Consider the following 14,138-nt stretch of genomic DNA (forward strand, 5'->3'; position numbering starts at 1 on the left):
GGGGTGCTGAGGATCAAACCCAGAGCCTCACCAGTGCTAGGCAAGTGCTCTACCACTGAGCCACAACTCCAGCCCCCCAATCTCACTTTAAGAAGCAAAAAAGAGTAGAGTTTGAAGGCTTTGGAAGAGAATTTGAATCTCAGTTCCCCTGCTTTTAGTTCTGTGCTCTTGGGCAAGTCATTTGACCTCTCTGAACCTCTGTCTCCTCCCCTGTTAAAATGGTCCCAATAACAGTATCTTACAAGGTTGGTACAAAGGGGGCTAATTTGTGCAGAATGCTCACTTGACACATAGTATTAATTATAATCATTTGGAGGTGGTATCAAGGATTTCTGCAGTAGCGCTGAGGATATGGCTCAGTGGTAGACTGCTTGCCCAAATGTATTCCTGTTTTCCTGTACATTAGAAGACTGTACTTTGGGGGACAGAGAGTAGGGCCTCCTAGCTGCATCTTTTGGAGGTGTCATCAATATGTATTTATTAAATGCTTACTGTGTGCCTGGCTCCATGTTGAACATAGAAGACACAGGGAAGTACTAGATGGAGCCAACGTATTTTAAGCAGGTTGTATGTCCTCATACAATCAAAATTTCTGAGTAGCAAGGGTGATTATACCCATTTTTCCAGAGAAGACAAAGTGAGACTCAGAGAGGATAAGACATTGACCCAAAGTCCCACAGCCTGTAGGTAATACAGATGATGCTGAATTCCCCTTTGCCTAACTCAAAGTGCAGTGGTTTTTCTAGAGGGTCAAGATTGCCTTTCCTAATCCTGAAGGATCCTAGAGTCAAATCAGGGAGATGAAAGTAGTTAAAAAAAAAAAAAAGCATGCTGGCATGGAAATAGGGGAGACTCTGAGATCCAAAGGTCATTGAACTTGAAAATTGCTCTTCTATACTAGTGAGCTAAGAAATGCAATTTCACACAGCATCAGCCTTTTGATGACCAAACTGACAAAATCATAATTTTTAATATTGCTCTACTTAGGGCAGGCACTGCCAGGAAGCCTCGGTAATGCTGAATAGAATTCCATTTCCAGAACCAGTCGGGCAAGAGGGATCAAGAGACTTAGAGAAGCATATTCCTTTTCATCAGTGATCCCACTGCCAGAAATATTTCCCAAGAGTGGTGTAATAATTTTGTAAATCAAGATTCATATACAGAGATGTTCCATGTGGTATTTAGATTCACATAAAATTGGAAGTAACCTAAATGGTAACATCAGGGTGTGGGCGGAGGACTTAAAAATAGATAGATTTCCCCAGGGACTACTTTCTATAATGAACAATCATATTGTTCATGAAAGAGTGAAAATCTATTTAGTAAACAAAACCGTATGTACTGTGGTTCTCAACCTTAAGCCTGTTAAGCAAATAGACAACTGCAAAATTTGAGTCTCGTTTTGTAAGAAAATGAAAACAGGGGCAGGATTTGTGGCTCAGTGGTAGAGCGTTTGCCTAGCATGCCTGAGGCACTGAGTTCAATGCTGGGCACCACATAAAATAAAAATAAAATAAAGGCATTGTGTCCATTTACAACTAAAAAAAATTACAAATAAAATAAAAAGAAAATGTAAACAGACATGCCTAGAGGAGTCTCATAGGAGGAACACTAGAATATTAACATCCATGCTGCTACATAATTGTCAGACACTTATAGAGTGTCTACTGTATACCATGGACTGTCCTAGGTATTTGAAGAGCAGAGAGGTGAAAATATAAGTCCTGTCTCTCATGTAACTTTTATTCTTGGTGCTGTTGAAGGCTGTGTGTGTGTGTGTGTGTGTGTGTGTGTGTGTGTGTGATTTAAAAATGTTCCCAACAGCTGGGCACCGTGTCCCATGCCTGTATCCCATTGGTTTAGGAGGCTGAGAAAGGAGGATCACAAGTTCAAAGTCAGCATTCATAAGGGCGAGGCACCAAGCAACTCAGGCAGACCCTGTCTCTAAATAAAATACAAAATAGGGCTGGCAGGTGGCTCAGTGGTCGAGTGCCCCTGAGTTCAATCCCTGGTACCTTTCCCCGCACCTCCTCCCCTCAAAAAAAATGTTCCTAACAAAAAGGGAAAAATTAGGTGCTGAGCTGATTGGTTCAGAATGTGGGGAGGGGCTTCAGAAAAGTGGCCAAGCAGAGCAGGTTAGGAATCCAGGAGGGCTTCCTGGAAGAAGAACTGGATCCAAAGCCCAGAGCTAGGAAAAGCGCTGGAGCTTTGGAGCAAGTGTGACCGGCCACTCCCTCTCCTTGCAGGTGGTCTACTTCTCCGCCACGTATCCCTACATCATGCTTATCATTCTGTTTTTCCGTGGAGTGACGCTGCCTGGGGCCAAGGAGGGCATCCTTTTCTACATCACCCCCAACTTCCGCAAGCTGTCAGACTCCGAGGTGAGCTGTGCTCCCGGCGGGGGTACCCCGGAAAGCAGAGCCCAGGTTAAGAGCAAACCTGAGTCCTGAACCCCCACTTGCAAGTTACTGCCCCTCTTTGATGCGCGCATGCAAACTGGGGTCGTTGTTAGGTAGCGCTGGTTGGTGAGCACATTGAAAAAGACCCCAAGGGGCTGGGGTGGTGGCTCAGTGGCAGAGTGCTTGCCTAGCATGGGTGAGGCACTGGGTTCGATTCTCAGCACCACACATACCAAAAAAAAAAAAAAAAAGTCCATAAAAAACTTAAAAAAATAAAAAGACCCCAGGGGGCTGTGGCTGTAATACAGTGGATCATTTTTGATCGTTCTGCCCATAGGTGTGGCTGGATGCAGCTACCCAGATCTTCTTCTCTTATGGACTGGGCCTGGGATCCCTGATCGCCCTTGGAAGCTACAATTCTTTCCACAACAACGTCTACAGGTGCAAACCCCTTCCTTCCCGGCCACACCCTTTTATCGCCACGCCCACTCGCGGCCACGCCCACCCATGGCCACGCCCACCCACAGCCACGCCCCCTGGTGGTCAACCTGTTAGGTCCCTCTCTGACCTCATGCCCTCTGAGTTATTTTCTGATACACTCCCTCATGGTCACCTGTTCCAGCTTCTGCCTTTCCCTGACCCTTCTGGCTGCGCCCTACCCTGGCTTGCTCTGGGACCTAAGATTCTGGGGCCACCCTAACCTGTAGACACCCTCCCAGGTACCCTCCTCCCAGCCCCGCCCCTGAATAACTGCTGCCCGCTAGCTCCGCCTTCTTAACAGCCCCGCCCTCCCTGACCCCGCCCCTCCCTCTCTCCAGGGACTCTATCATCGTGTGCTGCATCAATTCGTGCACCAGCATGTTCGCCGGATTTGTCATCTTCTCCATCGTGGGCTTCATGGCTCATGTCACCAAGAGGTCCATTGCTGATGTGGCGGCCTCAGGTCAGCGACACCCCGTGGAGGGCTCCGGTTGCTGGGGAAGGAGAAAGCTAACCCCCCTGGCATGTGCAGTCATCAGGAATGTACATTTGTGTCCACCTGGAACGTGATTCCTTCCATGATACAGAGTCCCCCAAATTCATGCCTTTGTCCTGGCTTCAAAAATATTCTCACCACGTGGGCTGTACCCACCCTGCTCTCCACACCATTGTCCATGACAAGGGCCAGAGGAAAGTCGTCACCTGATTTCCTGTGCAAGCAGTCCTCAGGAGGGACTCACTGTGTGCATTTGCAGAGGCCCTTGAGACTCAGAGAGGTGATACACATAACTTGTCCCTTAGAGAACTAGGTTGGTCATGTGGGAGGGAACAGTTCCCAGCTGGGGTTCTAATCTCCCCTACAAGGGCAGCTCCCATCTTATGACTCTGGAACTCTCCATTCACCACCATTTCCGCCCCACTCTCAGAGCCAGACAAAGAGAGGTTAGTCTCTTTCCTGCTCATTCCAAGATTTCCCCCTGAACTATTATACTCAAATACAATATGTCCCTACCAGACCTCCCCAGCCTTCTCCACCCCTGTGTTCCCCATCCCAGAGGGGTCCCTCATCCAGTGCCCAGGCCAGAAACTCAGCATCACCCCTGATCTTCCCCCCACAAGCTAGCCCATACCAGTACCACTCCTACACTGTCCTCTGCTCCTATCTCTCCATCTGCACCTCTCCGAACCTACATTATCCCGACTACTGGCCAGATCATTGCAATCCCTCATTGGGATGATGGTGACAGCTTCTTACCAATCTTGATGAACCACAAATTTGGGTCACCTACTCTGTTTCCTAAGTGGCTGATGACACTCACTGAGAAAATGAACTGAAATAAAGCTGGGAGAGCGAATGGTATGTGGGTACACCATAGGTGCTCAATACCCTTTGTCTTGCTTGCTCTTCCCCCCACAGGCCCTGGGCTGGCATTCCTGGCATACCCGGAAGCAGTGACCCAGCTGCCCATTTCTCCCCTCTGGGCCATCCTTTTCTTCTCCATGCTACTGATGTTGGGCATCGACAGCCAGGTGAGGGCTCCCCCTTCAAGCACCCTCCCACCCCCAGCCTCCTTAGTCCAGGAAAAAGTAGAGAAAGGAGGCCACCCTTCAGCCCCCCAAGAAGATGACCAAGAATTCCAGACCCCTAGAATGTTCCACTGTATGATGCTTTAGGAAACAACTCGGCCACTCTCCCATTTCCCGGAAGTGGAAAATGGGAGAGGTGGCTGAGCCCAGAGGGATTGTGCTCTCTGAGTTTGCAAAGTGAGCCAGAGGCAAAGTCAGGCTGGATCCTGGGGTTGTCCCAGCCCTGATCTCTCTCTGCTGCTGGGCCTCCTGTCTTCTCCTCCAGGGACAGGCTTTGGGTGAGTTGGGGCTTGGGACTGCTGTAGATAGCTGACCTCTGTTCCCCCTGCAGTTCTGCACCGTGGAGGGCTTCATCACCGCCCTGGTGGACGAGTACCCCAGACTCCTCCGCAACCGCAGAGAGCTCTTCATTGCTGCCGTCTGCATCATCTCCTACCTGATCGGCCTTTCTAACATCACCCAGGTGGGTTCAGTGGTCACCTGATGCACCCCAGAGCTGCCCCAGGGCCTCCATCACCATCCCAGTCAGTAACCACCTTCCATCCCTGCACTGTGCTCCAACTGTGCTGAGCAAGGAGTTAGACAGGGCCTCAGGCTGGTGACAGACACAGGCATGGAGCCAGAAAGTATAGGAAAAAGCCACAGAGTGCAGCACCTAACTTGTCCTGGGCACCAGCAACTGTTTCCTGGAGCTGACATGCAAAAGGCTCTCATCCATGAGATAATCAAGTTGGAGTTGGACCTTTGAGGTTGACACTGCCCAAAGTCTCCTTTCATTGTCACTTTTCTTTTTGTATTGATATTCATGAGGAGTGTGCTCTGTATTCCAGGCCCTCCCAGTTTAGTTGGGAGGTATACACATAATAAGTGAATTGTACAATAAATATAAATGCTCTAAAACCATAAGCTCAGCTTCTGGGACTCATCTGTGATCCACCAACGACCCCTGGCTCTAAATACAGTTCTGATCCAGAGTCATTGTTTCCCCATTCCTGGATTCACAAAAAAGGGGGGATAACAGGATAGAAAATGACCGTCAGGCCTGAGAGGGACTCAACTTGGGACAAGGTGATCAGGGCAGGTTGATCAGGTATTTAAATAGTGAGGAAGAGCCAGTCAGAGGAGGATCCAGGGTAAGAAAGCAAAGCATGTGCAAAGGCCAAGAGGTGAGAATGAGCTTGAAAACCTTCATGGAGAGGAAGAAAGTCTGCATAGTGGACCCAGAGGGAGTGAGGGCAGCACATGGGGTGCAAAACTAGACCATGCCAGACCCTGGGGGCATTTGGATTCAATTTGATTTGAATTGATATCTCACTAGTTATTTATGTTATTATCTTCTTTAAGCCAGAGAAGGTTTTAAGCAGGAAAAAAGCATGACTGATCTTCTCTACGGAAAGATATCTCTGGTCACCAAGTCCTCATTCTGCCCTCCAGCCCTACCAGAAGTAGGGTGTCTCCCTCTACCACCTGGACATTTTCTTCCCAGTCCCCATAAAGTGAACATCTTCATCCTGTCATGCTTACAGGGCCCTTAGTCCTTGCTATAATCCACCCTAGAGCTTTCTTGCTGCAGTGTAGCCTAATCCCAGCCTCTTCAGGCTCTGAAGCTGAGTGCATGGGGTGCTGGGGGCGGGGAAGCGGATCTGCATTCACCCTCTTTTCCTCTTGCAGGGGGGTATTTATGTCTTCAAACTTTTTGATTACTACTCTGCCAGTGGCATGAGCCTGCTGTTCCTCGTGTTCTTTGAATGTGTCTCCATTTCCTGGTTTTACGGTGAGCACCATCCCTCTTCTCTCATTCATTCATTCATTCATTCATTCATTCCTTTTTTCAATCATTTCTCAACAATGCAGTTTGAACACCAAATCCCTTTTCCCCACAGTAATTTATTTAGTCTCCACACCATTCAGTGAGATTAACACAGGAGACCCCCATGTTTAGTAGATTTGAAAAGAACAGCTAAATAAATTCATTTATAACACAAGCTAACATTTCGCCTTCTAGCAAAGCCATGGAAGAAATGGCTGGGAGGGATGTCAGGTGGGAGGGGCATTAGGAGTAGGGAAGACACATTTTCTTTCCTTCTTTCTTTATTTTTTTGTTACCAGGGATTGCACCCAGGGGTGCTTAACCCTTGAACCACATCCCCAGCCCTTTTTATATTTTATTTAGAATGAGCCTCACTAAGTTGCTGAGGCTGGCCTCAAACTTTCAGTCATCCTGCCTCAGCCTCCCAAGCTGCTGAGATAACAGGCTTGTGCCACTGTGCCTGGCTGGAAGATACATTTTCTTTTTTTCTTTCTTTCTTTTTGGTGGTGCTGGGGATTGAACCCAAGGCCTTGTGCATGCAAGTCAAGCACTCTATGAACTGAGCTCTATCCCCAACCCCTGGAATACACATTTTCTAAGTATCCTTTTCTTAGTATAAAGCTTCACCATTCAGGTATCTTGCTTTCTTACTTGCTGTAGGCATTTGGCTGTTGAAAAATGCTTCAATAACAGTAGCGTCAGTTCCATGTTCCAGACAAGGAAACTGAAGCTCAGAGAAGTTAGGTGAAACAGTAGCGTCAGTTCCATGTTCCAGACAAGGAAACTGAAGCTCAGAGAAGTTAGGAGATTGGCTTCTGGTCACAGTGCAAGAAAGTAGTGGAGTTGGGCTTTGAACCTGTGGTCCCTACAGCTCACCCATTCCTCCCACCCTTGCTCTGGATATCACAGGTGTCAACCGATTCTATGACAATATCCAAGAGATGGTCGGCTCCAGACCCTGCATCTGGTGGAAACTCTGCTGGTCTTTCTTCACTCCCATCATTGTGGCGGTAAGGACAAGGCTTGACCAGCCCATCTGGGTCTGGCGACTACTCAGCTCCATAGAGAAACTTCTGGAGGCAAAGGCAGGAGGAAGAGGCCCCTTCATAATACTTCTCCCTACCATTTGCTGAGCTCCTGCTGTGGGACCTGCTCATGTGACATCCCGTTCCCGTCCTCCGTGGAACAGGCGTTATTATCTCACTCCACCACGGAGGGAACCGGGGCTCACCCAGCCAGCCTCACTCGGCAAGTTAGTGCTGAGGTTCGAAGCAGCTCAGCTTGACCCAGAAGCCCGAGCTCTTGGCACCAGGAGACCTATTGCCGTCAGCGACTCCCATTCCCTCCCACCAGGAGGAGGTGACATCCAGGTGGCCTGAAAGAAGCCACCACAGGTCCCTGAAGTGGAGGCTGGGCCATTGTGCCCACTGTGTCCTGCACAAGGGCACCCAGCCTGTGGCCTGCAGGGAGCTGACACCTAACCCTTGCTGGGAGGGAGGGAGCCCCCTTTCTAATGGGTCTTGTCAGAGGAGATGGCGTCCTGCTGGCCTCCCCAGAGAAGTGCATTTTCTATTATGCACAGAGGAATCTTATGTACCAGCAGTGGCTTTGGGTACAAGACTCCTGGGATGCTGGGCCTTCGTGAGGGTCAGCCTTGGGAGGAGGGTGGAGTGTCTAGGGAGACCTTCGTTGTCCGGTCTGGGTGACTGACTGCTCCCTCTCCTCCACCCTCCGCAGGGGGTGTTCATTTTCAGCGCTGTGCAGATGACTCCTCTCACCATGGGAAGCTACGTTTTCCCCAAGTGGGGCCAGGGCGTGGGCTGGCTCATGGCTCTGTCTTCCATGGTCCTCATCCCCGGGTACATGGCTTACATGTTCCTCACCTTAAAGGGCTCCCTGAAGCAGGCAAGTGCTTTCCTACACTTGGAATCCATTGCTAGTCCTCTTCTCCCACTGTGCTGGACACACAAGGTCTAGCTGGGGAGCCCAGAGAAGTCAACAGCCAGTGACATACGAGTGTTAGAGAGGCATCGTTGGGGAATGAAATGGGGAGGAGATGGGAGCAAGTAACCCTGCCTTAGCCCTTCCTAGATTGAGGAGGATTAGAGAGGGCTTCCTGGAAGAGGGAAGGCATGAAGATAGACTAAACTTAGTGATAGAAGCAGAAAGAATGTTTCTAGAAGGGGAAGGGGAGAGAGGAGAAGTTAGGAGGCATGTGCAAAGGTCCAGGGGTATAAACTGCATTTGGTGAACTCAAGGGACATCTGTGTAGCCGGAGGGAAGGATGAGGAGGGGTAGAGGGGAGCAGTAAGAGATGAGATTGGAGATGTATGAAAGACAGGTCAGATCATGAAGGGCTTTGAAAATCAGGACAAGAACTTTAGACTTCATCCTGAGAGTTATGAGGAGCCTGCAGGGGTTTGGAGCAGACGAAGGGTGGGATCAGGTTTATTGGGGGTGTTTCTATAGATCTCATTCATGGGCTCGATATATATAGGAAATATGGTCTGACTCTCAAGGAAAGGTGCATCGCCCCATCATTATATAATAATATAATAGTTGAGGATCCCTTATCCAAAATGCGTGGGAATAGAAGTGTTTTGGATTTTAAAGATTTTTTTGGGGGGGGATCGGATTTTGGGACATTTGCATATATATAATGAGATATCTTGGGTGTTGGAACCCAAGTCTAAATGTGAAATTCATATATGTTTCCTATATACGTATTCATGGACAGAACCTGAAGGTGATTTTATACAATATTTTTAGTGCATCTCTGCTTTGACTTTGACCTGTCACATGAATTCAAGTGTGGAATTTTCTACTTGTTGTGTCACATCAATGCTCCAAAAGCTTCAGGTTTGGGAGCATTTCCGATTTCAGATTTTCGGATGAGCAAAGTGCAACCTGGTCCCTGCCGGGTGGTCTTTGTTGAATTGCATTGAATTCCTGCATGAAGCAAGGCACTGCTGGAGGTGCACAAGGAAAAGAGACACTGGTGGGATACATGCAGGCAGAGATCGCTCCACCAAGGAAGGGGGACAAGCAGACTGTAGAGGGCAGGGCGTCCCCTGCAAGGCCAAGGTCAAGTGGTTCCCCTTGAAGATGTATTTGCCAATTGCAGCGAGAAGGGGGAGCTCCAAGGTCGAAGGCTTGGGGAAGATGAGTGGTGGGTAGTTGTGTCCAGACCCTGGGCTGCTGGGCCAGCCTCCCCCTTTCACAGATGGAGAAACTGAGGCCCCAAGCTGAGAAGCTGCTTACCCAGCCTTTGCATTAAGTTATTAACAGCGCCGGGGCATGCAGCCCTTTCTTGTGACTCCAAGTCCAAAGCTTTTGTTTTCCATGATCTGCTGCAGAGCCCCAAAGGACAGTTGGGTCTTGAAGTGGCAGAGAAGCAGAGGGAGGGCATCAGAGAACGCAGCCCATGCAAAGGCCCGGCGGTGGAAAAGGCAGAGGGTCAGGGGAGTCAAAGCTGACAGGGCAGAGTCATGGAGGATGTGTGTAGCAAAGGTAGCCAGGGATTCATCCACTTAGCAAATTTGCAATGTGGCAGACACTACTGTTAATGTTGGAGACACTGTCATGAGCAAAACAAGCAGAAACTCTGCCCTCATGGAGCTTCTAGTCTAGCACAGGAAAGATGAACAATTAATAAAATAAGCAGAAATAACATGGGAGTAACTACCATGGAGAAAAAATAAAGTAAGTAGGGGGTTAGGAAGTACAGGACAAGACCTCACTGAAAAGATAAGACACTTGAGCTCAGATCTAAGGAGATAGAGAGCAAGCTGTGGAACTATCTGGAAAGAAGGATGTGCCTGGTAGAGGGAGAGTGTGTGCAAAGGCCCTGAGGCAGGAATGTGCCTGGTTTATGTGAAGAACGATGTGAGCTGGAGGATGAGTGAGGGTGGATTGGAGAAGAAGGGAGCAACCCATCCTCCACCACCCAGCCTTATACCTCCCTCACTGGTCCCCACAGCGCATCCAGGTGATGATCCAGCCCAGCGAAGACATCGTCCGCCCGGAGAACGGTCCGGAGCAGCCCCAGGCCAGCAGCTCAGCCACCAAAGAGGCCTACATCTAGGGGCGCGGGGCCGCTCGCCGACCCAACACTGTCACCCCCCCCAACCTGGTTGAAGGCGACCACCACTTGATGACTGAAGATAACCTTCTATCTCCACCTACCTCAAGTGGCGAGTCCAGATTCCAACACCACACAAAGAGAGGGGAGGTGGGGGGGCAGTCAGACCCCTGGGGGGGGGGCCATGTAACCCAGTGGCTTCCAGCATCCGGCGGGCTGGTGACCTTTCTCCTGGGGGGACCCCATAAGCATCAAGCGGTCCGTTGACATTCGTAACTGCTGTGGTAGCTCATTTTTATCCGACCAGCGAGTGTGACCCTGTGACCCGGCCAGGCCATAGATACACACACACACATACACACACACACACACACACACACACACTCCTGGCTTTTAGTCGTATTCTTGACTGTTTTCTTGCCGAACCCTGTGACTGTTATCTTGGACTTTGCAGGAAGGTCGGTTCTGCCAGACACTGCTCTGGACAAAGGACAAGGGCGTTTTGTATACGGTGGGGACTGCCAGGGACAGTTTACTCGAGGTGGCAGGGAGCCCGCGGGGAGCTCTGACTTTTCTTTCTTTCTTTTTTTTTTTTTTTTTAATTTTCTCCTTCCCGAGGCAGCTGGACAAAACAACCCCCAAAGACCTCAGTCTGTGTGTGTTCCCAGAGCTGTTTCACAAGCAGCACGCATAGCATCCTTTCTTTCCCCAGGGAATGGACACCTCTGCAGCTCCGTGTCCCTATCCCCATCCTTGCCAGCCCAGGGCCCTTCTGATTGGTGACCATCTAGGCCCCAGAAGGGCTTAAAATGCCACAAGCACAATTCATTTCTTTTGATCGCCATTCCTAAAGAACCTCAGGGCCCCTTGGGGGACATTCCCCAATTGGGATCTCTGGTTTGTCGCAAGCAGCCCAGTTTTTCAGAGCACAAAACCACTGCAGAGTTGAAATCAAGGTGGACGGTGTGTGTCGGAGGGTCCAGACCATTCCAATTATCCTTCTGTTTCCCTCTTAAAGTCTCACTCTCACTGCCAACCCCATTCCAAGCTGCCATCCCCCCACCCCACCCAGTCCCTTTCCTGGAATCTCCTCACTGCAGGGGTCTCCTCACTGCCACTCAAATCTACCCAGCCCGTGAACCAACCCAGGAACCAGTATGAATCCAGAGACTCCACCCCTACTCCACCCCCAGATACCCAGACGATGATGATGTGCTTCCGGAGATTTCAAAGTGCTTCATTGGGGAAGTGTTATTTATTCCTCTCTGGAATCGGGCTCCATGGTGCTGGCAGCAATGAAGCGGGTGAAGACAGTGTCTCGAAAGTTCCAGCAGCTCAGTACCTTTTGCATTGACCAGGAAGATGGGTTCCCATGTAGCAAAGCTGTATGTCGTGCCCCCCATAGCTCCTTAGCTCGTTAGCTCACAAACTGTGTTTTATTATGACTAATCCTTAATAACTATGATAAATAACTGTGACTGTGAGGTTTTTTTTTTAATCTTGTCATTCTCAGCTGACAGTGACCAGCATACCAGTTCTTGCAATAAGGTATTACCCTCAGAGTATTAAGCACATTATCGTAGAGAATAAATAATATGTAATGCACCTAGAAATGCACACACATGCACACTCATTCTCACGTGTGGCACATAGGGTCCCATGTGATATTGTGTAGGAAATCTACAACCTTCTCCCAAGGTTGCCTGTAAAAAAAAATAGTCTCATTGCTAAGGCATCCCCGATGCCGAGTGGCAAAGCCATGTTCAAGCTGCATATGTATTAAGTCCTAGGTTTAGAATGAAAGGACCCTGCACTGTGTCTCCTGGTCCCATCCCATCCCCATCCGTGTGTGAGTTCCTTTAGAATTAAGAGCAAGGAGCCTTCTAACTTTCTCTTTGTTCTTCAATGTGAAACCGAGATCAAGTCTTTCTAAGTATATTTAATGTTTGTAAGCAATTCTAATTGAGATGTTTGGCAAGAAATCCCCTAACTGATTTCCATCCAAACTTACCTTATAGAGCACAATAGTGTAAGTGTCGTACATTTACTGTGAGAACTGTGAATATGTGTAACTTTTTTCCTTTTTTTTTTCTTTTTTCTTTTTTTTTTTTTTAGTATTTGCCCAGGGAGGGGAAAAAAGATATTGTATTATCATATATGCTTTTCTTTTTTGCAATAAGGATTTATTCTCAGAACACCAAGTAAATCTATCTCTATATAAAAAATATATGTAATATATACATATTCAAAGTATATACAGAGCCTGTTTTAAAAAAATTACAGTATTATTTAGTAAAATTATCTGTTCTATGGACCAAATGTAAAATATTTATAAATGAAGATACATTTTAAATGTCTATAAATGATGTCATAACCAGAGCACGGGCGTTATGTACGCTTCTAAGAATTTAGAGGAAAAATAATAAAGGTTCTATGATATACAACATCAGACCTTCTATTCTTTTGGGGGCGGGCAGGATAGCCTCTTTCATCAAAGCAAAAGAATGAACACACAAAACTTATTTTTCCCCCCCTAACAGGGAGAGATTTGAGTGCAAAATTCAGTGAAATGGAGCTGGACTTTCCCAGTCTTAGAATGAATAGAAAATGAGTCTGAGCTATGTAAAGGAGGGGCATTTGGTCAACTTAATAAAGATCTAAAAACTGAAGGATGGCAGCAGCTTGTTTAGTTAACAATGACATTCATTCACTCACAGACTCATTCCTCAAACTTTTAAATTTTTTCTTCAATCTTATTTAGAAAAATGTGAGTTCTACAGAGGGGTCATAAGAATAGTTCAATGGATGCCTGTCTATGCTTCACCCAGATTTACCACTTATTAACATGCTGCCACATTGATTTAAACCCTCTCTCCTCTCTGACTCTTATCAGACAGGGTTCAGTCTGGAAAGGGGAACTGCTATGAATATTATGGAACAGGGATTTGTTACAGAGTCAAGACCTTAGGCAATTGTGAGATTGGGACATAAAGATCTGAAAGGGGAATTGGGGGCATCAGAGCAAATGTCCCCTGTGTTCCTTGCCACCTCTCTTCCATAGGACCTTCAAGATGCTGAATCAATATAGAATTCCACTGGGTCCACAATGCATGGGGGTTGAGTGAGACTCAAAGTCAGTATGTGGGAAGCATCTTATGTCCATAGTAAGTTATCAGGGTCTCCCAGAATCCTGAGAGGTCATACTCTACATTGGAATTAAGAACTCGCTTCCAACTTGCCAGAAAGAAGGCAATCCAAGAAGAAACGTAACAACCAGGGAACCCTCTCATACTTTTGTATGCAAGTGCTATGGTTTGGTTATGGTTAGAGTGTACACCCAAAGGTTCATGTACTAGAACCTTGGTCCCCCAGTGTGAAGAGGTGGAGCCTATTGGAAGGTGCTAGGTCATTGGGAATATCACCCTTTTCAAAAGGAATTAATGTTGTTCTCCTGGGAACCCAATTATTTCTTCCAAGAGGATTGTTATAAAAGAGCAAGAGGCTGGCCCTTCCCCAGCCTCTGGCTTCCTGTCTTGCTGTGTGATCTGTCCTCTCTTACCTGCTCCTACCATGATGCCCACTGCCATGAATCCCTTACTAGAACCGACACCATGCTGTTTGGACTTTTGGCCTCCAAAACTGTGAGCTAACTAAATCTCTTTTCTTTATAAGTTACTTAGCTTCAGGTACTTTATTATAGCAAGGAAACACCATAAAACAGCAAGTTACTTCTGCGGAGCTTTTACACTGAAAATGATGGCATGTCAAGGAAGGAGGGGGA

At 47.8% G+C, this 14,138-nt stretch overlaps 1 protein-coding gene across 1 annotated transcript in view; it reads left to right on the forward strand.

Annotated features, from left to right (window-relative positions):
* The window catches only part of SLC6A1 (solute carrier family 6 member 1), a 43,619-nt gene extending 31,511 nt beyond the window's left edge, over positions 1 to 12,108 (forward strand). The window contains exons 8-16 of the mRNA XM_081276142.1: positions 2,247 to 2,381; positions 2,737 to 2,840; positions 3,218 to 3,342; positions 4,297 to 4,409; positions 4,798 to 4,929; positions 6,138 to 6,240; positions 7,186 to 7,286; positions 8,014 to 8,181; positions 10,256 to 12,108. Of these exons, the coding sequence (XP_081132268.1) occupies positions 2,247 to 2,381; positions 2,737 to 2,840; positions 3,218 to 3,342; positions 4,297 to 4,409; positions 4,798 to 4,929; positions 6,138 to 6,240; positions 7,186 to 7,286; positions 8,014 to 8,181; positions 10,256 to 10,360 (1,086 nt within the window). The 3' untranslated portion in view covers positions 10,361 to 12,108. The remainder of the gene's footprint in view (positions 1 to 2,246; positions 2,382 to 2,736; positions 2,841 to 3,217; positions 3,343 to 4,296; positions 4,410 to 4,797; positions 4,930 to 6,137; positions 6,241 to 7,185; positions 7,287 to 8,013; positions 8,182 to 10,255) is intronic.
* Positions 12,109 to 14,138: the final 2,030 nt, after the last annotated feature.

Source organism: Spermophilus citellus, assembly GCF_964194105.1.
Source record: "Spermophilus citellus genome assembly, chromosome: 19".
In the NCBI taxonomy this organism is placed as follows: domain Eukaryota; kingdom Metazoa; phylum Chordata; class Mammalia; order Rodentia; family Sciuridae; genus Spermophilus; species Spermophilus citellus.